Genomic DNA, 27,823 nt, shown 5'->3' on the forward strand with positions numbered 1-27,823 from the left:
GGAGCCTAGTGGGCTGCCGTCTATGGGGTCACACAGAGTCCGACATGACTAAAGTGACTTAGCAGTAGTAGCAGCAGTATATTCATTGTGAAACAATAGTTATTCACCTAGTCAAAGTAACAATAAAAGATTTCAAGGGCAGTTTAATGTCTTAAGAAACTTGTATCATGCACAAAACTCTCTTCCACTTGCCACAAACCTTTTTTACACTTCTGTATTCATCACTCTATTTGTCCATTCAGAGAACAGCCACCTGTAAGTTCAAATGTACTTCCTTTTTCCTTAATAGAATGTAATTCCATTCCTTATATATTTTGATTGAAAAAACACATCTTACTTTCCTTTAGCAACCATGAACTGTACTTTGTATCATCATTCTGTAGACTGGTAAATGTAAATCACCCAAAGCTATGTCATTTGCAAAAGTATCTTCACAAAGTCAATAAATAAACATTAATACCAGGTATCAATTCAATAGTGAATATTTCCCAGTTCACACAACCCTGAAATTCATTTTAGTTTAATTATTTTTGAATTTAGAATGGTTTGATTCATAAGCACTTACCTCTCTTTAGGCCAATTAAATAGAGTTCATTGACCAATCAGCCTTTAGCAATTTTGTCCAAGGATGAAGACACACACTGAGACACACATAAATTTAGACAGACATATAGACAGAGATTTCATAGTTTTCTGCTTGATATTTAAAATGTCTCTCTTTTTTTGTTTGATACTTAAAATGTCTTTTTGCCCCTTCTTTTTATCTTGGTTTGAGTTCTACCAATTTGTTCATGGCTGGAGTTCCAGGTAGAATGGGCTGTGTATCCCAAGGACAAGATAAGAGTTAACTTTAGGTTTTTTCCCAGGCCTGTTTTTGTTTCTCAGGCAGAACTGGAGCTCCAAAAAAGTATTTTAACAAGCCAGCTTTTTCTTAATTGCACATGCAAGAAGAACCAGTTTTGCAATTTCAGAAAGACTTCGTTTTAACCAGTTTTCTCCAGAGTCTAAAGAATATCATGGCCATTCAGTATCAAAAATGTCATCTCTCCTTTTCATAGTCATAGTTTCATAGCTAAAATTTAAACCAGAGAGTGTTCAAATTGGCTCTGATGACAGGGGTAGCCTGTCTGATAAGGTGTTGTCCCAGCAGGGATAGTCTCTCCAGGGAGGTGAGGTCTTCTCTTAAAGAAAGCCTGTCCTTTAACCTCTATTTTCTCCCAGGCTCTCATGCAGTATCGCCTCACCTGTTCTATAGCCTGATCTTCCATAAGCACTTGATCTTGAGTTCTCCCCCAATTTCCACTGCCTATCAATTGACCTAAAGAAATGGGGATCTGTCTGGCTTGGTCATGAACCACCATAATCAAATGGGAACCCTCAGCTAGTCCCTGCACAATTTCCAAGGTAAAAGGAGAATTTACTCTATAATTTTGAATAGCTTGCTTAAGTTCCTTTGGTATTGTGAAGGGAATCTGTTTGTGTACAGCCTCATACACTCCATTAGGATTATTAGGATCTTTCCCAGGAGCTATTCATTCACGTATTGTCATTGGAAATGTCATAGTCACAGCCTCCAAGTCACCCTCCTGTCAAGTCTGACAAATATCTTTCTGGAGGGGTGACAGAACTGCTGTCTGTTGTAAGGAAGGAAAAGCTTAAGCCACTCCAGCGGTTAAGACAGGAGGGGTAGGAAGAGGAGGTAAAGGAAATTCTTCCTCCCCAAAGGTGCAGAAGGAACTGTAGCTTTGAGAGTCTCCTGTGTTTTTTGTTCTATCCCCTCAGGCTTTCCATATTCAGGTTCTGCCTTTGATGGGGTTTCACCTTCATCCTTGGAGAAGGCAATGGCAACACACTCCAGTACTCTTGCCTGGAAAATCCCATGGATGGAGGAGCCTGGTGGGCTGCAGTCCATGGGGTCACTTAGAGTCAGACACGACTGAGAGACTTCACTTGCACTTTTCACTTTCTTGCATTGGAGAAAGAAATGGCAACCCACTCCAGTGTTCTTGCCTTGAGAATCCCAGGGATGGGGGAGCCTGGTGGGCTGCTGTCTGTGGGGTCGCAGAGTCGGACACGACTGAAGTGACTTAGCAGCAGCAGCAGCACCTTCATCCTTACTCCCTTCTGAGCTTTCTGGTGTCTGAAGAGGTTCTAAACTAGATTTTATCAATGTCCAAATTGACCAGATAGATACAGGCAAGGGCACTCCTTTGCAAAGAAGTTTCTCTAATTTACTACCTACCTTCTTCCATGTTCCTAAATCTAAAGTACCCAGAGAAGGGAACCATAGCAATGATTCTCAATGGTTTGTAAAAGCTCCAATAGCCGGCCCTACTTATTTTTGTTCCCCCTGCTTTCAAAAGCTGCCTTAAGAGGCATATATACGGCCGGTATTGTTCCGAGCTTTCTGAATTTCCCATATTTAACCCCGGTTTCAACGAGAGAGTGCTATTTACCGCAAAGGGGGATTTTCAGAGGCCTCACTCCACTCTTCTCCAGGATCGTGCGCCGAAATTTCAGCTTCAGTTTCGCTCTCCTTCACTTCAGGTTCTCCTTCACTTCACGTTCGAGATCCTTCACTTTCGAGCCCCACGTTGGGCACCACTTGCTGCGGCCAGCACAGCAGCTAGGGATCAAAAGTGGTTGACGCGCAGTTTGGGAAAAAGAAACTGGAGACAGAATTAAAGTTTTAAAGATGGGACCGGGCATCTCAAGACCTCTTGGGTCAAGAGCCCTGTTCCTCAGAGCCACATCACTTTTATTTAGTGTCTTGGCAAGCAGAAAGTATCTGTTGTGTTACGATGAAGTCAGCCTCCTGTGTCCCTGCTCACGACTCCCATTTTATTGATTACTTTAAACTATCTTTGTTATTTTCTCATACAAGGGCTATCACCTAGCTGGAGGTCATAGATCCACATATGCCTCGGGAAAACATCTTAGTGTGTGCACAAGCAGTGTTCTGGACTTGTGCTGACCTGGCATTCCAAGGTCCACACTATGTTTTTCCTTAGCTTAGCAGGGCATGACAATCCCAACACATCAACCTGATGTGCTTTTATTTGAATTATGCTCTATTTCTAAATATTGCTTTTATTCTTTTCCCATAGTGGTTATCTCATGGCTTAGCCAGAGCAACAGGCAGCTATTAACCCCTGTGTACCACAATAAAGAGTAGCCCCTGCTCATCACAACCAGAGAAAGCCACACAAAAAAAGCTACAAAGACCCACACAGCCAGAAATAAAAGAATACAATTTTTAAAAAAATCTTTTAAAGAATCTAAGCCTCAACACCAGCAGAGGAGAACACATCACCAAAATTCTCTTCTGTAAAAGCTATCCTACAAAATCTAGTCAAAAGGAGACATCTCAGAACATTAGAGGAGGGTGGTGATTGTGAAATGTAAATGTCATTAAACATAGGTTGGGGCAACTTGGTAGTGTTCACCAAAATGTTAAATGCACATATTCTTTGTCACAGCAATGACACATCTTAGACTCTATCCTATAGAAATGGTCATGTGTACAAAGATGTTTATTGCATTGCTTGTAACAATGACAAGGAGAAATAGTGTCAGCAGTGGAATGGTTAAATAAACTGGGGTGCATCCTAACTGCAAGAAACAGAAACTCAACTCCAGCCGGCATAACAAGAAAACAGTGGCTCATCTACCTGGAGTCCAGAGGTAACGTGGGCTTCGGGATTGCCCAATCCAGAGGCTCCAGTGCTATTTCTCCAGTTTCCTTGGCTCTGCCCTTCTGCCTTGACTCAGCTCATCCTCAGCACACTAAGAGAACAGCTGCTGCAATTCCAGACTACAACCTGTACAATAAGAGAGAATTGCCTTCAGATTTCCTTCAGAAGCAGAATGAGGCAGACAGCAACTTGTACTTTAAAAGTCTGTTTACCCCTTCTTCCTGGCCACATGGCTGCCTAACTAGGGGCAATCTTTCCCTGTCTTTCTTGCAGCCAGTGTGGCTATGTGATCATTTTCTTGTGAATGGAAATTATGTGTGTGGTTTCTCCTTCAATTACTTAAAAGGGAATTGCTTACTGTGCACTTCCTCACTTTCTCCTTTCTGAGAGCTGTATCATGGTCGTGGCAGCAACCCATTTTCAACCATACAAAGTCCTCAGAGAGGACAGAATAACAAGATAGAAGGCAAAAGTTTCTCCAAGTGACTCAGGCAAGAAAGCCGCCTTACCAGCCTAGAGTGGGCAAATGGTTGCATGGCAGAGAAATAAAATTTTCTCTTATTCGTTCCACTGTATTTAAGAGTCTCTGCTACATCAGCTTCCCTTTGCACTGTAGAAACAAATGAAAATCTCCAGTGCATCCCTCCTCATGTTTCAAGTCCTCACACATAAACTGCATCAAAGCCTCCTTCTCATCATGTGCTAGGGGGATGGGATTCTCCTTTGATTAAAAGACCCACACACAGAGCTGGGGGTGAGGTCAGCTGTCTCCAAGAGACTCAGAGCAGCATGGAGAAGCTGTGAATCAACCTCTGACTCAATTTCTCTCTCTTTCCCATGACTCCTGTCATAATTCTCAGTGATTTCAAAATCAGATATACCGTCCTTCCACACCATGTCCAATCAGCTCCTTAACCTAGCTCCCTCTAACGATCTTATCCTCCACCTGTCTCAGTCAGCTACTACTATACCTGCGTGCATGCTAAGTCACTTCAGTCTTTGCGACCCCATGGACTGTAGTGCTCTAGGCTACTCTGTCCGTGGGATTCTCCAGGCAAGAATACTGGAGTGGGTTGCCATTTCCTTCTCCAGGGGATCTTCGCGACCCAGGGATCAGACCTGCTGGTTCAGCTGCAGCTCTTGCACTGCAGGCAGATTCTTTGCCGCTCAGCCACCAGGGAAGCCCGCCTGGTACTACGTTCATATGCAAAACCAGTGCTGTCCACTTGACTTTTCTGCCGTTATGGAAAAATTCAATCTTCACTCTCTAGTGCAGTAGCCACTAGCCACGTGTGCCTGTTAAGCACTTGAAATGTGGCTAGGGCCAAAGAAAAATGAAATTTTAACTTAATGTTGATTTATATGTAAATTTAGAAAGCTATAGGCTTCCTTGGTGGCTCAAACAGTAAAGAATCTGCCTGCAATGCAGGAGACCTGGGTTCGATCCCTGGGTCAGGAAGATCCCCTGGAAAAGGGAATGGCAGCCCACGCCAGTATTCTTGCCTGGAGAATTCCATGGACAGTGGAGCCAAGTGGGCTATCGTCCATGGAGTCGCAAAGAGTTGGACACAACTACGTGATTAACACTTGCAGAAATTAAGAACACATTAGAAAGTTATATGTGGCTAGTGGCTATTGTATTAAACAGTGAAGGTCTTGGCTATACTACTCTCAACAAGTGTAATTCTCCACTATCTGAATTACAAACATCCCACTCTCCACCTACATCATCGTATTCTTCCAGTTAACTCTTCTAATGTGATATTCCCTTCAAACTCCTGGGACTTCCAATCCAAACATTCCACCATCTTTCACCATCCAGGCTCCCTTTGTTTTCTCATCTCCTTCATTACCCAGTTTAGAGCTCATAATTCTGTAACATCACATTTGCACACTCTCAGCTCCACTGTCCTCTCTCTCATTCATTCACACTTGCATGGTAGGACTCAAACTCTGGCCAAAATCTAACTCTTCTCTGACTTCAAACCCCACCTGAGCACTTCATCTTAGATAGAGGAGAAACGTTCAGCTTCCTAACTGATCACTCTTCAACTCATGCCTATCCTGCTGCTGCTGCTGCTGCTGCTAAGTCGCTTCAGTCGTGTCCGACTCCTTGCGACCCCATAGATGGCAGCCGACCAGGCTCTGCCATCCCTGGGATTCTCCAGGCAAGAACACTGGAGTGGGTTGCCATTTTCTTCTCCAATGCATGGAAGTGAAAAGTGAAAGTGAAGTTGCTTAGTCGTGTCCGACTCTTCATGATCCCACAGACTGCGGCCTACTAGGCTCCTCCATCCATGGCATTTTCCAGGCAAGAGTACTGGAGTGGGATGCCATTGCCTTCTCCCATGCCTATCCTACTACCCCCCAAACCCTGGTAGATTTCTTTAATTCCTTCACTTCCCAATCTCATTTCCTAATTGACTATTTTATATCATCTCCTCTTACCACAAATTTCTGCCACTTCCTTCTCACCTCACTCTCAGAGAAAAAAAAATAGTAGCAATTATCAGATGACTTTGACAGATTTCCACCAACTTCTCTCCCAAATTGTTGAGTTTTCCTCTCTACTTGGTTATTTGCCACAGTACATAAATATGCCTTACAATTCCTGATTTTAAAAACCCTCCTAAACCACACAACTCTTTCAGCAAACACTTTCATACATCACAGGGCTTCTGTGGTGGCTCAAACTATGGTAAAGAATCTGCATGGAATGCGCAAGACCCAGGTTCTTTCCCTGGGTCAGGAAGATCCCTTGGAGAAGAGAATGGCGACCCACTCCAATATTCTTGCCTGGAGAATCCCATGGACAGAGGAGTCTGGCAGGCTACAGTCCATGGTGTCACAAAGAGTCAGAAACAACTGAGTGACTAACAGAAAAAAAAAAAAAAAGATCTGATTTATGATTTAGAAAGATAGTTCTGAAGAACAGTTTATAGGTGAGCACCTGGAAGCAAGAAAACTAAGTAAAAGTCTATTTTAGGAGATTAGTTCCAGTAGTAGCAAACTCGATAATGTTGATCATTCTTAAACTAGACCCTTTGGAGGATGGAAAACTGTTATGAAATAGGACAAACTAAAGAGATTTAATAGCTAAATGTAACTTATAAACTTTGACTGACTCTTTAATCAGGAGAAATATAACCATAAAGAGTGGTATGTGGTTCAATGTATGCAAGTCAATTAATGTGATATACCACATTAACAAAACGAAGGATAAAAATCACATGATCATCTTAATAGATAAAGAAAAATCATTTGACAAAATTCAACAGTTTCATGATTAAAACTCTCAACAAACTAGATGTAAAAGGAATTTACTTCAACATAGTAAAGGTCATATATGACAAGTCCACAGCTAACATCATACTCAATTGGGAAAAACAAGACAAGAATGTTCACTCTTGCCACTTAGATTCAACATCGTACTGAATGTTCTAGCTGGAGTAATTAGACAACAAAAATAAAGTATTCAAATCATAAAGGAAGAAGTAAATTATCTCTGTTTGCAAATGACACAATTTGCATATAGAAAACCTTTAAATACTCCACAAAAAAAGTTAAAACTATTAATAATAAACAGAGCTATAGTGATTAGAACAGTATGATACTAGCATAAAGACAGACATACAGAGCAATCTAGCAGAATAGACAGCCCAGAAATAAACCCACACATATATAGTTAGTAGATCTTTTATAAAGCTGCCAAGATCACAGAAAGGGTAAAGGACAGTCTCTTCAACAGATGGTGTTGGGAAAATCGGATATTCACATGCTAATAAAACTGGACCATTCTCTTACACCATGCTAAAAAATCAATTCAAAATGTATTAAATACTTACATGTAAGAACTGAAACTATAAAACTCTTAAGAGATAACATATTGAAAAAGCTTCTTGATGTTGTTCTTTTTATTTGTTTGTTTGTTTTTTTGACGTTGTTCTTAACGATGAATATGACACAAAGGCTCAAAGGCACAAAAACAAAATAGACAAGCAAGATTTCATCAAACTAAAAGTCTCTGAGCAGCAAAAGAAACAACAGAATGAAAAGAGAACCTACAGAATGAGAAAACATTGCCCGTACGTCTGATAAGGGGTTAACATCCAAAATACACAAGGGACTTCTACAACTCAATAAAAATACAAATAACCCAATTCAAAAGTGGGCAAAGAGCTTGAATGGACATTTCTCTAAAGAAGATATACAAATAACCAATGGGTACATTAAAAAGTATTCAGTTTCACTAATTATCAAGGGAATGTGAATCAAAACCACAGTGAGATATCACATCACACCTGGTAAGATTGTGGTTATCAAAAGCAAAATAAAAGATAACAAGTGTTAGGATGTGAAGAAATCAGAACCCTTCTACACAGTAGGTGGGGATGTAAAATAGTGCAGCTGCTATGGAAAATAGTATGGAGGTTCCTCAAAAAGTTTAAAACGAGAAGTACCGTATGATCCAGCAATCCTACCTCTGGGTATTTGTACAAAAGAATTGAAATCAGGATCTCAAAAAGATATTTGCATTACCAGGTTCACTGCAGCATTATTGACAATAGTCAAGATATGGGAACAACCTAAATGTCCATGGACAGATGAATGAATAAAGAGATGTGGTATATACATACAGTATAATATTATTCAGCTCTTAAAAAAGAAAAGAAATTGTGTGATATGGGACAGCATTAATGAACCTGGAGACATTACTGTAAGTGAAATAAGCCAGTCACAAAAATACAAATCTGTATTATTCTATTTATATGAGGTACTCAAAATAGTTAAATTTATAGAAGGAAACAGTGGAATGGTGCTTGCCAGAGACTAGAGGGAGAGGGAAATGGAGAGTTGTTGTTCAATGGATATAAACTTTCAGTTATGCAAGATGAATAAATTCTGGAGATCTGCTGTTCAATGTAATGCCAAGAGTTAACAATAGTGTATTGTGCATTTCAAAAATTTGTTAAAGATTTGTTAAGAGGGTGTATGGCTTCCCAGCTGGCTCAGTAGTAAAGAATCTGCCTGCCAGTGCAGGAGACTCGGTTTCAATCCCTGGGTTGGGAAGATCCCCTCTAGGAAGAAATGACAACCCACTTAAGTATTCTTGCCTGGAAAATCCCATAGACAAAGAAGCCTAGTAGGCTACAGTCCATGGGGTTACAAAGAGTTGGACACTACTTTGTGCCTGAACACAGCACAGCAGCAAGTGGGTATATCTCATGTCAAATATTCTTAACCAAAAACAAACAAAGGTCCATGAGGAAACTTCTGGAGGATGAATGTGTTTTTTACCTTGAGCTATGATGGTTTCACAGATGCACGCATATGTCCAAATTCATCAAATTATATACATTAAATATATACAGGGTTTTTTTGTATATCCTAGGCCTCAATAAAACCATTTGCCAAAAATGAGAGGGTAAATATTTAACAAATGGCTGGGGGTGGGGGACATCCCAAATTTGTACTGTTTGCCAGTTTCCATGATGTAAACATCCCCACTGTGAACAATGTCAAGCTATTTTGTCAAGCATTACTATGCGTAATGCCAAGCAATCACTGAACTTGGAAGACATACATATTCCCTTTGTGCATACCAGCTCCAGTACACCACTGGATGAGAACATTTTGGGGAATAACTGGAGAAATTTGAAAGTGGACTGTATATTGGATGATACTGAAGTTATATTGACTTAGATGTGGTAATGATAATGACTCTGTGGGAAAATGCCCTTACTTTTGTGAAATATATGCTGAAATATTCTGATGGCATCCTGATGTTTGAAGATGACTTTCAGATGTGTGTGTTTAGGTGTATGTGTGTGTGTCTCTTGGGTACATGTGTGTAGAGAAAGAGAAAGAGAGATGAAGAAAATGCCAATGTGTCAAGAGGTTGCTAGTTGATGAAACGGGTGAGGGATATGTTGATGCACATTAATCAAACTGTTTTTTCAACTTTCCTCTGGGCTTAATATTTTTCAAAATAAAAATTAGTTTGTTGCCAACAGAAGATTTTATACAAAAATTTGAGTTTGTAGTTTCTATTAAAAGGAATCTAAAAACCTTGCAATTTGGGGCTTATGCTCTCAAATAATGCCATTTAGTTAAACCTAATACATGGGGGAAGTGCTTTCCAGTCAGATCTTGTCCAGGCCCTCCTCCCTCATTTAGGTTACCTTCCTGATTCCTGGAATCAGGATTCCTGGCTCATTTGCGCCACTGGGCTAGAAAATGTTAATTGAGGCTAAGATGGTCTTTGACACTGAATTCCAGGCACTCAGCGGAAGGTGTTTAGGATTCTATTATTCTATTATTGCCAGTGCTTCTGTAATTATTTCTCTTCTTGTGCCCTAGGCTAACATATAAAACCAGTTTTAAGCTTTTTCAAATATGTGTTGCCAGCTCCCTCTGCTGACCTTTTCTGAAAAGACGAAGCTGCTTAAATTCCTTATAAGTCCTGAATTTTGAAATCACACTTTTGGGGTTAGGGAACTAACCCTACTTGGGAGAACTTGATGACACAATAGTCACATAATTGGCCTTCTCCTATGGACAGCTCCTATAATAGTTCAAGAGACTAATTCAAGAGTCAGAATTTAGTTAAGCAGAACGCCCGATTCACTGGCGATTGTGGTTTGGGCTGATTTGGCGCCCTCTAAAGGCTACCGTGAGAAGAGCAGTCGCTCACCACGTGCTCCCCTTTAAGTTTAGAGCTCCATCGGAACTGGGACGTTTAGGAGGGTGGGGGAAAGGGGCAGAAGTCGCTTGTGGCTTTCCAATCCGACAACTCTCTTCTAATTCGTCATTGAGCCCTCCCTCGAGATCACGGAAGTTTCAACTGGTGCCCTACACAACTTTCTTTTCCCTCAGCGAGTATATTTTCAGCTGTCATCAGCATGACAGGAAAAACGGCAGGTTTTTGTTTTAAACCAAGAGCACTTTGATTAAAGTCAGCATTCCTTTATTTTTCATTTTCTTTTAGAGCAAAGAGTTTGCGTTTGGAATTTTGTTTTGTTTTGTTTTAAAGACAAACACTGTCATTGGCTATTGGCTTTGAGAAATAATTTGTAAAAGTACCTGCTCTGTGCCAGCAAGGTAAGTTTCCTGGATTTTTTTCTTTTAATGGGGAAATGTTTCCAGAAGCTGCTTTCACAGAGGGTAAATATTCCCCTTGGTAAGTGAGTGCACTCCTTAGAGATAAGCGTGATCCTGTCTTTGGAGAGTCTCTTGATTAGGGTTAAGGCAGCAGAATTAGGGCGAAAACCAGGAAGCAAAGGAACTTCTTAAAGAAACAAAGTTATGAAAGGGAGAAGCCACCCGGAAGGAAGATGTGGTGAGAATAACAGAACTGTGGGACTGTCTGTGATTCCAGGCTCCTTTCTGATTTCATCTTTTGGATGAGATGGAATTGCCTGTCATTGAGAAACACAAAATATTCCACAAGTGTCACATTTGGAAATACGGTAGCAAAGGAAGAACACTGTTAGAGTGATATAATAAGAAATATAAACAGATTGAAGTCCAAACTCATATAAATCATAATCAACTGTATGATTTGCTAATCATCCAAGTCTCTCCATGTCTCAAAAATGACTGCTACATTTTATGGTGTGTCAGATATGGGATAGGGTCTTCTTGTTGTTCAAAATTCCAACTCAGTAGATTAGGGCTTTTTCTATTAAGGAACGAAATATCAGCAACGAAATATCAGCAATGGACCTTACGTTTATAGCACATTCTTACAGTTTGCAAAGAGCTTAGCACACCTGTCCTCCTGACCCATCAGGCCTGCAGTAGTCTCCCCTGCCTTTCAATTTACATCTATTTGGGGCATCAATTATTTGGCACTTGGGTGTTTTTGCTCAGGAAAAACACAGCCCAGTATGTATCTCTAGCTAGGTCTCCAGGCATAGCTAAGCAGCCCAAGAGTGTCTTCAAGCATTTGTACCCAGAGCATGCTGCTATTACAAGACATATTGCCTGATATCATGCGTGTCAGCCTCTGTCTATATAGTGGCATCTTCTTGTGGATAGTCACTGGGTCTGTATTTATTACTGTTTTTTACTCACTGATTCTTAATCATTCTGGGGGCCCCAAAACTTGGCTCAGTATCTGCCCTTAGAGTTACATAGAGTACACGTGTGGAGTGAATTAATTTGCTACCAGTCTATTCACTGCAGCACATTTTGCATTTTAACCAGATCACTTAACAACTATTTCTTTCTTATTATTATTGCAAAAACAGAGCACAGTGAGATCTGCCAATTCCAGACTTCTCCCTCGTGCCCTGGAAATGTATGTGTTCTTATCGGGGGAGGCCATTCGTTTCTGATTAAAAGCTATCTAGACCTTTTACTAGCTATCTAGACCAAAGGAAGCCATGGGTGTGTTTGCCTATGTGTTTCCAAACTTGCTGATGAATTTTATCTGTGTGAGATGTCTTCTCCAGAAAGAAGAGAGGAAAGGAGGGAATAGTTAGGGAGGTGGGAAATGAATTCTGAGTAAATATTTGGTGCTAGGCAGTTTTGTGTAATTATTATCACAGTTTCAGACTCAAACAATCCTTCCATGTGACTGTGTTTCTTATTTGCAAACAGTACATCTTGAAGTGTGTAAGTGGGTTGTTTGGGGGGCACATGGCCCATCAGTTGCAGAGACAGAGTTCAAACCCAGTTTTGCTGCCTCCAGGGTCCATTCTTACTGCAGACTACCCAACTCTTCCAAAATCAAAAAGAGACTCCTAAATAAACCAAAAGTCTCAGGGAGGGAAGAGTGTAAATTTTGTTGTAAATAATGAAGCCAGGCAGGAAGTTCTCAACCTTGCAAAGGGAAGGACGGCAAGTAAGATTTTGAAACAGGCAAGCCTGGAAAAGCCCTCTGATCCTTCCTGCAAGTCCCTCTGGAACCAGGTAAGTCTGAGAGGTCCAAGGGCTCAGAAGTCTTCTTCTGCCCTCTGTAAAGTCACTAACTCCCTTTGTCTTTGTGCCTAGGGGTCCTTTTATTTTTTATTTTCTTCCCAGCGCTTTCCCCTTTCTCACTTGTATTAACCATACCTCTTTATTTTCTATATTTTGATGCTTTGACAGTTAAGGCTTTGCTGATGCCTTAGGGACTGCTGCTCCCTGGCTTAGCCAGCTCCTTGAGGTAGTAAACTTCCCTCCTGGGAGGGTGACTTTTTGAATCCAAACCAACCAATCCAGAGCCCATTTCCCCCAACCATCTCCTTTACTGACACTCTTCTTGTGCCTGGGGGCTCTGATTTGGCTAGAGAGAAACTGCAAAGCCCTGAGGATAAACCCCCCACCGCAAACCCACCCAGAAAGCATGGCAGCAAACCTGAGCTCAAATGAGGGAAGAGGCTCAGTAGCAGGAATCTCGGGACACTTCAGACTCTCACCCCAGTGAGATGTGCACATCCAGACTCATACTCAGATATCTAGAGTCTCTCTCGACTCAGCGTCTTACTAGCAGACTGGCTTTAAGTCATGTTCAAAAACTCAGCAGTTACACCTGAGTCCACCCGACACTTCAAAGCCCTCCATGTGACAAACCTGATTCGCTGGAATTAACTTAGTATTAACCCATCTGATAAAAAAAAAAAAAAAAAAAAAAAACAGTATGTTGATACCTGCATAAGCCCAAAACTACAATCTTAAAACCTGATATAAACTGTCATAACACCTTCATGCTTCCTCCAATCTTTCCTGACAAGGGTAACATCCCCATTTCCATGTGATCTCATCTTGGTCTCTAGAATATGCCATATGGATTTCCTTGGGGACTTAGTTCTGTATTACGGTCAGTTAAGCTTTCATTGTTCAAAGTTAAGAACTTCCCCTCAATTCATGTAGTATCTTTTTTGCTACTGGACATGACCCATGACTAGCTACTCTTTAGGACTTTAGATGCTTTGAATAAAAATGAACATTTTTGCTGGTTGCAGTTCCTAGGATTTTAGAAGGGTTAGGTGATAGCAAAGTGTTTTTAATACTGAGGGAATATAAAATCTTAAGGGGATGAAGACCTTTTACTCCTCAATCCAAAGGAAGCACCAGGTGTGTCTATCTGTGTGTTCCCAAATGTTGATAAATTTTATCTGTGTGAGCTGCCTTTTCCAGAAAGAAGAGAGGAAAGGAAGGAGTCGTTAGAGAAGTGGGAAATGAATGCTAATTAAATATTTGGTGCTAGGTCTTGGCTAAACTAGATAGTAATAAGAGCAAAATTTAACTGAGTACTTACTATGTAGCAGACACACTTCTACAACCTTTCCAACATATCTCAGTCATTTAATTTCAGGACAATGCCTATTTTAGATAGGCATTATTATTTCCACTCTCATTATACTGATGAGAAAACTGAGGCACAGAAAGAATAAACAACTAGCCCAAGATCATACTGTAAATAAATGAATCCAGCATCTAAACTGAAACAGTCTGATTTCAGAGCCTTCATATTTAGCCAAAATATGATTCTGCCTCAGCTCAGAGACAAAAGGAGGGTATCTATATCATTGTGAAAGTTGAATTCTGTGACAAGGGCTCCTTGTCATATAAAGAAGCTCTGCTTAATCTGTATCATACAGAACACAGCATGGCCAAGCGAGTTGCAGTGATCGGAGCTGGTGTGAGTGGCCTGTCCTCCATCAAATGCTGCTTAGATGAAGACCTGGAGCCCATCTGCTTTGAAAGAAGTAGTGACATCGGCGGACTGTGGAAGTTTACTGTGCGTAGTTCATACCCTCCCACCTCCACCAACCATAATCTGGCCATTTGCCTTGTCCCTGCCCACGCACGGTGGCTGTAGTCTATCTGGTGATCGATCATAAAGTGCTTCCCTGGTTGCTCAGTAGTAAAGAATCCGCTTACCAAAGAAAGAGATGAGGGTTCGATCCCTGGGTCAGGGAAGATCCCCCAGAGAAGGAAATGGCAACCCATGCCAGTATCTGCCTGGGAAATCCCATGGACAGAGGAGCCTGATGGGCTGGAGCCTGGTGGACAGTGGAGTCCATGGGGTCTCAAAAGAGATGGACATGACTGAGCACCCACACATGGTGATCATTAAGGGAGCAGCTCATTGCAGCATCACAACTTTGTGTATGGTGTCCTGCTGACCCCATGCAGGATGCAGCCTGATAGGTGATGCACTTGGAGAACTGGCAGGGTAGGGACAAGAGAATTTGGAGGAAAGAGGAAGAAAGAGTTAAGTCTGATACACAAACATAGGATTGGAAGTTATGATGATTTCTGGACCATGAACATTCTAAGACAAAGTAGCAGAGTGTCACGTTAGGTAAGCTGAATCTCATTGGTGAATGTGAAGCAGATGGCACCTTAAGAAGGACAGAAGTTGGCATCAGGGGGTGGAGCCCCAGCCCCAAGGCATTGTTCATGTCTTTTGGAAGAGAATTGGCAAGGGAAAAGGCTAGAATCCAGACCTTGTTAGGTCTAGGGGGTGGTTTTTACATTATCAGAAGAAGAAGAACCCAGGCACTATTTCTCTTCTTAAGAGTGGAATGTGCAGCCTAGGGCATATGCTCGAGGTTCCGCCAGCCAGTAGGTGACTTGAGCATCAGGAAGTAGGGCTGGAAATGGCTAAATGCCATATGAAAGGTTGTTGCTGAGCCGTGAAAGACGCTGAGATTCCTGGCCTTCAGAGGAGAGGAATTCAATCCGTGGCCAGCGACGAGGCTTGATTGCTCAGAGCTTTTGTGTGATAAAGTTTTATTAAAGTATAAAAGAAAGAGAGAAAGCTTCTGACATAGACATCAGAAGGGGGAAGAAAGCGTGTCCCCCTGCTAGTCGTTAGCAGGAAGTTATATAGCTACTAGCACGTTGCTAGTTAGAGAAAGGAAATGTCTCAAAACTCAGAGACTGGCACCAGGCCCCTCACCCACAACATGCATTTTGAGATAACATTGGCACAAGGTGAGTTGTCCCAGGCCATAAAATGATTGGCGTGAATCTTGAAGAAAGGCAGGTTTCCAGGCAAATACATAGTCTCATTAACATAGCTTAAGAGAACATTTGCATGAATAAAACATACTGGTTTGTTCACGTAGGTTCTGAGCCTTAGGCAAACTGACTTGAAGAAAGACAGAGTCTAGGGTAAATATAGTTCATTAACATAACTTAAGAAAAATATTTCCGTAAGAAAAACTGCATTGGTTAGCTCAAGGTTTGAAAAAAGTTAAGTTCAGGTGGAACCAGGTGTTGTCATGGCAACACAGAATTTTAAAGGAAATCTCCTTTCAATTTTGTATAGAGAAAGGGAAAAAATCTGTCACATGTAGTTTGTTTCCTCCTGCCGCTTAAGAGAGAGATAAAAGACGTCTGACATTTACAGCCTATTTCCTCCATTTGGAGACCCCTAGCCTTCCTGCCTGCTACCCTCTCACACATGCCTCTGGCCAGAATTGGTCCTGGTTACTGGGAATATCAGGGTCTTCAGTGGGAATAAAGGGATCTGCCCCTGGTAGGGTATAAGGTGTCAAAAGATGGAGGCCCAAATAGTAAATGCTTCAGGGGGAAGAGAAGAGCAGCATTTAGCAGGAGCTCAGGGCTGGGGAGGTACTTCACACTGGTATGAATGAGGGAAGACTGCATGGAGGAAGTGGCATTTGCCAGTCTTGGATGGATGATGACGAAAACAGAATAAGCAAATGTATGTAAATGACCACACCTCTAGGATTATAGTGTACTGTGCTGTGCTTAGTCACTCAGTCATGTGCGACTCTTTGTGACCCTATGGACTGTAGCCGGCCAGGCTCCTCTGTCCATGGGGATTCTCCAGTCAAGAATACTGGAGTGGGTTGCCATGCCCTCCTCCAGGGGATCTTTCCAACCCAGGGACCGAACTCAGTTCTCCCACATTGCAGGCAGATTCTTTGCCACCAGGGAAGCCCATAGTGTACTAGGGGAAAAAAAAATTTTTTTCTGGTGTACTGTGGGCCTCATCAAGCCACCAAATGTCAGTATGGAAAAAAATATTCGGTCTGGTTTGTGTACCTTCTGCTATTTGACCCTATGGTTGGCTTGGTTTCCTTCTCCTATTATACAGTGATATAAACTAATTTTAGAAAATAATATTGCTACTGTATAGCACAGAGAACTCTACTCAATGTTCTGTAATGACCTAAATGGGAAGGAAATCAAGAGAAGAATGGGTGTGAGTGTATATATGACTGATTCGGTTTGTTGTGCAGCAGAAACTGACACAACATTGTAAAGCAACTATACTCCAATAAAAAAAAAGTAAAAATAAAAAATAATATTCGTTAAAAGAAAAATACAGGACTTCCCTGGCAGTCCAGTGATTCAGACTTCACACTTCCACTGCAAGGGGCATGGTTTCATTCCCTGGTTGGGAAACTAAGATCCCATATGCCATGAGGCATGGCCAAAAAAAAGAAAAGGAAAAATATAAATTAAATATAATATCAATACTCATGAGCACTAAATAAATTACCACTATTTAAATTTTGATGTAATTTCTTTTAGTCATACACATATTTTTTTTCCAAAAATGCAATGGTAATATTCATTTTCATTCATTCAAGTATTTGTGATGTCCCTCTCCCAGGACACACAGGGAACAAGATAGACAAGGCCCCAACCCTCCTTAGAATCTAGTGGGGAACAGAAACTGTAAACAGATCTTTGCAATGCAGTGTAATCAATTCTGTGCCCAAAGTACAGGGTACTAGGTTGGGGCAGCAGGTACAACAGCTACCTTGTGAAGATCTATAGGGTTATGGAAAGCTTCTTAGAGAATGGTATGGCAAAGAAAGAGACTTGAAGAAGAAATGGAGATTAGCTTTGAACAAGTTCATTAGTGTCTTTAATATAGGTCTTTTTGTTTTGTTTTTGGGTGGCAAAGACCAAGATTAGACAAGGAGTTGAGGAGTCCAGGAGAAAACAGAGGCTGTCAGTGTGTGATGACCCCTTCATGAAGATTGAAATGAGACAGAGAGAGACATGGTTGTAAGAGGATATTGTTGTAGCCACACATTCCAGGAAACAAATTCACTCAGAAGGACAACACAATAGTGGAGTGCAGTTTATTACACTGGTGGGCCCGAGGCAGAGTCTTCTCTTAGCCAAGGACCCTGACCAGTTTTTGTGAAAACCTTATATACCCTAAGTATATGTGCCCAAACCCACCTCCCCAAATTCCCTGAAACTAGTCTGAACAAAGGAAAAGAAAGATACAAAGTTAACCCATCATCCATATGCCTTAAGCCTAGGTAGTTAACAGTAGACAATTATCAATAGGCCTGTGGTCATACCCCAATAAGCATAATAGAATTTATGATTCTATTCAGTTTCACAGATAATTAGGGTATTCTTTTAGGCATGGAGAGTCTAGGTATGAGCCCTGGGGCTCTTCCATCTGGGGGTCTGGTTTTCCAGCTGGTATGTCGTTTCCATAGATACTGGGCATAGAGCTCAGAGTCCACAGTCCGGCCCAAGATGGAGTCCTGCTTTCAAGATGGAGCCTGTTCTGTTTCCTCCTTCAATATAAGTTGAAATGGGGGGGATTGTTTTGAAATTTTGAGTCTTCAATATTTTAAGTGTGGATGGGAAGGACTCAATAAAGAGAGAGTGATTGAACATATACATAAACAATAACTAGAAAACTTTGTGAGGAATTCCTTAAGCAAAGGCAAGAAGAAGAGGCCCAGAGCCCAAGAGGAGGGAGTAATCATGGCAAGGGAAGAAGAAGATAAGCAAGATGGACCATGGGCCCACGTTCATGGAACTGTTTAAAGACAGTGTTAGTCCTGCAGAGCCCTGTTAAATTTTGTTAGCTTCTTTGTAGTTTGACGAAGATATTATATTTAACAATTCCAACCCCACCAGTGATTTTTGATATCTATAGCAAGGGGATCCAATGCTAAATTTTCCAGAAACTCTTTGGAATTACACATGGAATGCTAGCTGCTGGTGATCTCTGGTCTCTTCCTCCTATCCCCCTCAGCCCACCCCATCAAGTTAACTGTGCTTTTACACAGGAAACTTCTGAAGATGGGATGACTAAATGTCATGCATATAAATGTCATGCATATATAGTTTGGAACTATAGTTCAAAATATTGTATTACAAGTTTAAAAGTTACTAAGAGGACTTCCCTGGTACGTGGCATGGGTTCAATCCCTGGTGGGAGAACTAAGATCTCACATGCCATGAGATGTGGCCAAAAATAAATAAAGATTGCTAAGAAAGTAAATCTTAAAAGTTCTCATCTCAAGAAAAAAAACTTCATAACTTTTTATCATGACAAATGAGAAATAAGACTTACCGTGGTGAACATTTCACAATGCATACAAATGTCAACCATTATGTCCTACATCTGAAATTAATACAATTTTGTATGCCAATTATGCTTCAATTAATATATATATATATATATATATATATATATATATATATGATTTGATTAATTCCAGGAAGATGCCTTCTGCCCCAAAATATTTCTCCTGCTATCACATTCCTGATGTCTAAAATTTCAGAATTAGAGATATCATCCTGTGGGATAGAAGAGTTAGGTTAAAATTTGAATTAATTCAGTTCAGTTCAGTCACTCAGTTGTATCCAACTCTTTGCCAACCCCATGGACTGCAGTATGCCAAGCTTCCCTGTCCATCACCAACTCCCGGAGTTTACTCAAACTCATGTCCATCGAGTCGGTGATGCCATCCAACCATCTCATCTTCTGTTGTCCCCTTCTCCTCCGCCTTCAATCTCTTCCAGCATTAGGGTCTTTTCAAACAAGTCAGTTCTTCGCATCAGGTGGCCAAAGTACTGGAGTTTCGGCTTCAGCATCAGTCCTTCCAATGAATATTCAGGACCGATTTCCTTTAGGATGGACTGACTGGATCTCCTTGCTGTCCAAGGGACTCTCAAGAGTCTTCTCCAACACCACAGTTCAAAAGCATCAATTCTTCGGTGCTCAGCTTTATAGTCCAAGCCTTATTAGATATAAAATGTTTAAGTATATAGCTCCCTGGCACTTGCAACAATATCACATTTCAAACCTCCCTTAAAACTATACTCAAGAGATAAATATAAACAATTTCTCTACCCAAAGAAAACAGTCTTCACTGAAGAGTGAAACATACAATAAGCAAAATTTCACAGGCCTCCAATGGGATCACGTGAGGGTCTGGATTTCCAGGAGACAGTAGTTTCAAGGAAGGAGCTGCTGAAAATGCTGCTGGAGCCTCCACACCCACTTCCAGCAAAATTTGCCTCTCCACAACTCTACCAATCAGAATCAATGTTAAAATATGTTACTCTTTAACTTCTATAGTTACACACAATTATCCTCACTTAACATATGAAGAGTTTAGGATAAATAACTTGCCCAAGGGAATATAGGTAGTGGGAAAATAATAAAAATGAAAGTCTGAATCAATCACATAAAAATCACTCCCCTCAAAAAATTTATGGTCAATTCAGTTTACACTTTCCCACTATAGCTTGTGCTCACTAGGTTTGAATGCTGCACCTCTCTACTAAAGGTTTAATGTGCACTAGCTTTTTCAGTGGAGAAGGCAATGGCACCCCACTCCAGTACTCTTGCCTAGAAAATCCCATGGACGGAGGAGCCTGGTAGGCTGCAGTCCATGGGCTTGCTAGGAGTCAGACGCGACTAAGTGACTTCGCTTTCACTTTTCACTTTCATGCATTGGAGAAGGAAATGGCAACCCACTCCAGCGTTCTTGCCTGGAGAATCCCAGGGATGGGGGAGCCTGGTGGGCTGCTGTCTATGGGGTCGCATGGAGTCGGACACGACTGAAGTGACTTAGCAGCAGCAGCAGCAGCAGCTTTTTCAGTATTTGCAAAGCTAATGCTATCATTTATATAATTATTTGCATATGAATTATCTCTTTCTATACTCCCAATACATTAGTTTTTATTAATTCTAACTTAAAAGTGAGAAAGCCAAAGTAAGTGATTTGCCTATAGTAACTAATAAGTGGTAGATGATAATAAGGTGACATAATAAGATGTCTTAGAACCAGCCACAATATTATATATGCTTACCCTCATGCTTCATCTCACATAATTCTAAAGATGAATACTAAACTTGGGATCAATTAAAACCCCTGTGTGTTTTTCATCTGAATTATTGATGACTTGGGTCACTATTATCCTATCTTTGTAAAAACTAATTTTTTAATCTTTTTTTTTATTCACTTCAATTTTTTAATCTTAATTACAGGATTTCACATTTGTGCATGTTAGACATTATTTAGTTGGTTTTATTCTTAGTCAAAGAGTGTTTATATGAAGTTTCAATCTTCTGTTAAGTTTTCTATGTTGAATAATATTAGAATATTTACTCACACCATATAAAAAATTAAACTCAAAATGGATTAAAGACCTAAATATAAGACCTGAAACCATAAAACTCCCAAAAAAGAACATAGGCAGAACACTCTTTGATATAAATTATAGCATATTTTTTTATTTGTCTAAGGCAAAGAAAACAAAAGCAAAAATAAACAAATGAGACCTAATAAAACTTCAAGGCTTTTGCACAAAATGAAAAGATGATCTACTGAATGGGAGAAAATAATTGCAAATGATATGGCTGATAAGGGGTTAATATTCAAAATATATAAACAGCTCACACAACTCAGTATCAAAAAAAGAAGCAACACAGTTTAAAAATGGGCATAAGACTTGAATAAATATTTCTCTAAAGAAGACACACAGATGGCCTACAGGCATATGAAAAGATGTTTAACGCTGCTAATCAGAGACATGCAAATTAAAACCATAATGAGATATTACCTCATACCAGGGTGGCTATTATCAAAAAGACCACAAATAAGAAATGTTGGCAAGAATGTAGAACAAAGCTAACCCTTGTGTACTGTTGGCCGGAATGTGTATTAGTACAGTCACTGTGGAAAACAGTATGGAATTTCCTCAAAAAATTAAAAATAGAATTACTATGCAAAGCAGCAATTTCACTGCTGGGTATATATCCAAAAGCACAAATTCAAAAAGATACATGCACCCCAATGTTTATAACTGCCAAAATATGGAAGCAAATGAAATGTCCATCAACAGATGAATGGATAAAGATATGGCAGTATACATAATGGAATACTACTCAGCCATAGAAAATAATGAAATTCTGGCACTTGCAACAACCTGGATGGACTAGATAGTATTATACTTAGTGAAACAAGTCAGAGTGTGTGTAACCTGAAAAATAAGACAAAGGAATGTATATAACAAAACAGAAACAGACACAGATACAGAGAACAAACTAATGGTTACCAGCGGGGAGAGGCAAGAGAGGAGGGGCAAGTTAGGAGTATGGGACTAAGAGCTACCGTGTATAAAATAAATAAGCTAAGCAACAAGGATATATTGTACAGCACAGGGAAATATAGCCATTATTTTGTAATAAGTTCTAATGGAGTACAGTCTATAAAAACACTGAATCACTCTCTGTACACCTGAAAGCAATATCATATTGTCAATCACCGATACCTCACTTTCTTAAGTGTTTATTTGAAGCTTCAATCCTGTGTCTAGTTTCTATGCCTCCATACTTCGGGTATATACAAATTTGATCATCTGTATTTGTCTCCATCAAATTTACTGATTTAAATGTTGATAATAGATGAGACTGTGAAGTAGACACCTGGGAAATCACCAAATGGAATTTCCCATATGGTGCTATTTTCACACTGACCAAAACATGTACTTTCTTTATTCTATGCCTCACAGCCTCTCTTCTGTTTCAATTGGCATGTTTTTTTTTTTTAACAGCACATTATGTTCATTTTAACATTAGACAGAACTAGCTTAGAACAAAGAGCCATTTCCTTCCCTGAAAAGATAACCGCCTTACCCTTGTTTTACTTTCGGAAGTTCTCTGTGATAAATGTATCACAGCATTATCCAATATGTGTTTTTGTACACTGTTGTCCATTTAATAGAACCAAATTTAACATGTTAGATATTTGTAACTCTCCAGGAAAGCAAATATGAAGTACTATGATTCTTAAGCCTCTTTACCAGCTGTTTAAGATATATTTTGATTGGTGGTTTAGTCGCTCAGTCGTGTCTGACTCCTGTGACGTCATGGACTGTAGCCTGCCAGGCTCCTCTGTCTGTGGGATTCTCCAGGCAAGAACATTGGAGTGGGTTGCCATTTCCTTCTCCAAGGGATCTTCCCGACCCAGGAATCGAACCTGGGTCTCCTGCACTGCAGGTAGATTCTTTACCAACTGAGCTACAGAGGAAAGCCCTAATTTTGATTAGTTTTCCATAATTTTTTTTTAAAGAAGTAATGTTTACATGTATCAGTTCAGTTCAGTTCAGTTGCTCAGTCGTGTCTGACTCTTTGCGACCCCATGAATTGTAACACGCCAGGCCTCCCTGTCCATCACCAACTCCCAGAGTTTACTCAAACTCATGCCCATCGAGTTGGTGATGCCATCCAGCCATCTCATCCTCTGTTGTCCCCTTCTCCTCCTGCCCCCAATCCCTCCCAGCATCAGGGTCTTTTTCAATGAGTCAACTCTTCAGGTGAGGTCGCCAAAGTACTGGAGTTTCAGCTTCAGCATCGGTCCTTCCAATGAACACCCAGGACTGATCTCCTTTAGGATGGACTGGTTGGATCTCCTTGCAGTCCAAGGGACTCTCAAGAGTCTTCTCCAACACCACAGTTCAAATGTATAGAATAAAGTTTGTAACATAATATTAGCAAAATCATAACATTTGCATGCATGAAACAAAACAAAATTTATAGCATACTATCAGCAAAACCATTTACTTGTTCCCATTACACTACTATTTTAATGTATCATTTAGCAGTATCTTAGTATCATTAAGCCCTATTTACAATGAGGGAAAAATGCTCTGGTTAACATGACTTCTTTCACTCATTCAACAAACATATTACCTGGTTGCATAATATGTACCAGGCATATACTAGGTACTAAAAAGACACAAGTGTACAGTCCCTGCCATCAAAGGGCTCAGTTTTCGGAAGCGGGGTGTGGCGGGAACTAAAGAAAATTCAGAGTGCAGATTTATAAGAGCTGAAACACTGAGTGTTATGGAAAGCACAGAGTCTCACTCAGCAGAAGGGTATGATACTTTTATTTGTCTTGACAATAAGCAGAGATCAGATATGTGAAAATCCATCTAGGCTAAGCAAATGGCATGTGCAAAGGTGTGGAGGTTTGTGAAACTTGATATACTTAGAGAATAGAAAGTCATGTAATGTGGCTGGAAAGAAGGATGCAGGTGGCTGAGCAATAACTGATGAGGCTGGAGAGAAGAGCCAGGGTCTCACCATGAGCACCTTGTGTCCCATGCCCATGAGTGTACCATTTACCCTGAAATCAGTGAAGACAGTGGGCAGTATCTGAGTCAACGAGTTTAACCAGGGGGCTCTTTCAGTGATCAAGGGCAGAAAGGAGAGAGGCCCAAAGGAGAGAGGGCAGAATGCAATGACACGCTAATAAAGGGTGTGTCTCCCAGTGTTCATTGTGCATAAGAGTCAGCTGGGGAGCACTTCTAAAATACAGATGTCTGGGGAGCACTTCTAAAATACAGATGTCTGGGCCCAAACCAGACCTATTCACCCTTTTAATACTTTTCAACGATCCCCTGAATTCTTCTACTGGAATCAGTCCATAGATTAGCATTTGAGAAAGACAGTTTTGCCTCTATCTGTAGGACAAGGACCCACATGAGAAAAGACTCTAAAAAAGAGTGGATATGTAAGTATAACTGATTCACTTTGCTGTACTGCAGAAAGTAACAACATTGTAAATCAACTATAAGCCAATAAAAAATTAAAATTTTTAAAATAAAAATAAGATTCTAAAATAATTAAAATAAAATGTTAAAATAATTAAAATAAAAATATTCTTAATGGTAATAATTTAAAGTTTCAATTATACTTATTACAAGTATATTACAAGAGCAGATAAAATCCACTTCTAAAAGACTGAAAATAGGGAATGTTAGGATATTTTCAAAGAAATAAATTTTATTTCCAAACTGCTTAGAATAACTAGCGATGAGAATAAACTACGGATTGCTAGAAGTCAATATAATTACATTTCATAACAAAAAACAATTTACAAGATTTTGTATTTACATTTTTAATAAGTGAATCTATTTTTGCTTTGCAAGCTTGCTCCTTCTAGTAGATTAAATATTAGCTTTATAATCTTTCTTAATCTTAATTTAGTTTTTATATCCTTTTCATCTCTAAGGAATAAAAGATAAACTTCAATCCAGCCTATAATAAAAGATCATAAATTCTTTTTTTTTTAAGATCATAAATTCTAAATAAGTGTTGTCTGAACTAACTTGGTTTTGCTACATAATCTTCTGACTTGCAAAAAATTTATATTAAGAAAAATGCTTACCATATGATCAGTTACCTTAAACAAGTAAATTGTCACTAATTCTATTTGTTAGGAAATTCAGGCTATTAATCTGTATTTGTGCTTAGCTCATTTTTAGGCAGTACTTGTATTTTAAGTAAATATATGAGTTAAATTTATCTGTTTTGAAAGTCATGTCTCCTGTCCTTGCCTTAGTGAGAACAAAGCCTCTCATCTTATTTCTCGACTTTCCATCCCCAAAGCCCAAACTGATTTTAATTCAATGTGATAATAAGCTCCATGAAGATAGAAAACTGTGTGTCCTGGTTACACTTTACCCCTAACTCCAAGCTCAGGGCCTAAACAGGAGATATAGTTGATAGACATTTATTTATTTACTTATTTATTAATAAGAATCATCTTCCCTTTATAACCCCAGGAAAACTCAATTTTACCCAGATTTATCTAAACGTATAGCCATCTACTTCAGCCAGTATAGGAAGAAGCGCACATGGACACAAAGCATTTTTTAATAGTTGTCTACCAATCAACCTAAGTATAAAGATCATTACTTGATGTTCAGTAAAAGAATTTTGATGTCATCATCAGTTGTGTCAAATTACACAAGTAAAACCCCCAAAGGAGAGTCTTGCCCTGGCTCTGGAACTACTATAGGGGCTCAGACATCAGAACCCCTGATGAGAACATCAGTTCTCATCACTCAAAATTCCCTTAAAATGACCTGACAGAGGAGCCAACCACATGTTAAAGCCAATTTAAAGCACTTGTAAAAACTAATATGTTAGCTCTACTGTAACAGTCCATTTAATAAAATGGACAGAATACTGTCTCAAAACTATGACTGGTTCAGTAAGACTGGCTCCAATGGCCAGTAGTAACGCAAGAGAGGCAAACGTGAATGGAGCATTTATTTAAAGTCAGGCATTGTGCTAAGCATTTTATCTAATCTCATCAAAGCCTCATGACAACTGACTAATGGAACAATTGATGAACTTCATTTTACAGGAGAAAAGGAGGAATCTGACTTATGTAACTTGTGTATGCTCTGTGCATATACTACACCATTTTATATAATGGACTTGAGTATCCTTGGATGTGGGTATCCACAGATGGTCCTGGAACTAATCCCCTACGAATACTAAGGGATGACTGTATTAAGCAATTTGAAGCTAGTGTTTGAAAACAAAAATACCATGATTTATTCATCCAAAGTTCAGATTATATCCTTGTATATGAGACAGAAAGCACTTCATATTTGAATACAAACTTCCTTTGCCTTCTGTACATACATACAGTTAATAATAAGACCACACCAAATTAATCACCTAGAAAGCTAGTATACCCTAACATGACTAGTTTTTATCAAGCCACTTAAAACTCTAACAAAGCTATCATCTGCACCTCAATTACAGACTAGGAAAGATAAACAATCTGCTCGTGGGAAAAAAGGCATCTGACTCTTGGCCTATGGTAGGCATGAGTGAATGAATGAATGAGGAAGAGAGTGCAATGTATGAGGGAGAAGGATCTTTACAAACTCGGACTTTTTATTGGTCTTAAACGTGTTCTGAGAGCAAACATCATTTTAAACTTGGAAAGTCATGTTAGTACCGATAATCTCTGAAATTTGGACACAGTGAAGCCCAAAACATATAAAGAGCTTTGCTGATAAAAGAGGAAAGATCCCACAGTTTAATCTTTAACTCTTTGAAATAAAGTATAGCCTCTTGTAAAGGAACTATCAGAAAATTCAGATGTGATAGATGATAGCGAGTGTTTGTATCAGTTGCTGTGGTGTCAGAGCAGCTGCCTGGATACCTTTATCCTGTGGTGAACAGTGAGGTGTCACTGACAACTTTGCTGAAGCTTATAGCTTCCTCTGTAACTACGGACAATAACAATACTATTGAGCACCTAGCACATCCCTAGTTTACAAATGACAGGACCGAAGCTCAGAGGCACTGACTGGTCCAGGCTCACATAGCCTGAAAGAGATGAATTCAAACCTGTGTCTAACTCAAAGCCCAGGCTCCTTCTGCTAGTCCAGGTTGCCTCTTTCTGTGTTACAGAAATCTAAGGAGGCTTGATCTAAAGATCTGGCAGGAAAGTAATGATTTTCTATGAGTAATGGTAAGAAAGCAATGTATACAACTGATTTATTACAATGGTGGAATTAGAGTTGGATATTTACTGTTCTTTACTATTCTGCAGAGGAGATTTTAATGCCATTTATGTAAGATTAGATAATTTATTACAATTAATTCATGAGTTCTTATAATCTTTCCATTTTTATTTTTATACCCCCCCTGGTGCTGAGTCATAATATGCTGGATTATACTTAGTCTCTGCCTGTGCATAAGCATCTGTTGAGGAGTTCTTGGGTGGCATTATTTACATTTTCTTATAAAGCCTGTTTGATAACATGCTGACTTCACAGACATTGAATCACCATACTTGGCTCTTGCATGATTTAACATTAAATCATTACGCAGAGCACTTCTTGTAGAGGAAATTATAAACTCAGCCATAGCATGTGCTGTCTCCTGAATTATAAAAGCATACTCAACAACACTCAAAATCAAACTTAAGGTTTGATTGGGGAATCTAAAAAAAAAAATGATACAAATGAACTTACTTACAAAACAGAAAGAGACTCACAGACTTAGAGAACGAACTTATGGTTGCCAGGGGCAGGTGGGGAAAGGATAGTTAGGGAGTTTGGGACGGTCA

General features: G+C 39.8%; 1 protein-coding gene across 3 annotated transcripts in view; it reads left to right on the forward strand.

Annotated features, from left to right (window-relative positions):
- Positions 1 to 10,453: 10,453 nt before the first annotated feature.
- Positions 10,454 to 27,823, forward strand: part of LOC122707997 (dimethylaniline monooxygenase [N-oxide-forming] 2-like) — a 34,616-nt gene continuing 17,246 nt past the window's right edge. Inside the window, exons 1-2 of one of the 3 annotated variants that reach the window (XM_043924066.1) lie at positions 10,455 to 10,796; positions 14,285 to 14,424. In XM_043924066.1, the coding sequence (XP_043780001.1) occupies positions 14,293 to 14,424 (132 nt within the window). In that variant the 5' untranslated portion in view covers positions 10,455 to 10,796; positions 14,285 to 14,292. Of the gene's footprint in view, positions 10,797 to 12,100; positions 12,612 to 14,284; positions 14,425 to 27,823 lie in introns of those variants that run through there. The other 2 variants (XM_043924067.1, XM_043924069.1) reach the window with 2 other exon arrangements.

This window comes from Cervus elaphus, chromosome 14 (genome assembly GCF_910594005.1).
Source record: "Cervus elaphus chromosome 14, mCerEla1.1, whole genome shotgun sequence".
In the NCBI taxonomy this organism is placed as follows: domain Eukaryota; kingdom Metazoa; phylum Chordata; class Mammalia; order Artiodactyla; family Cervidae; genus Cervus; species Cervus elaphus.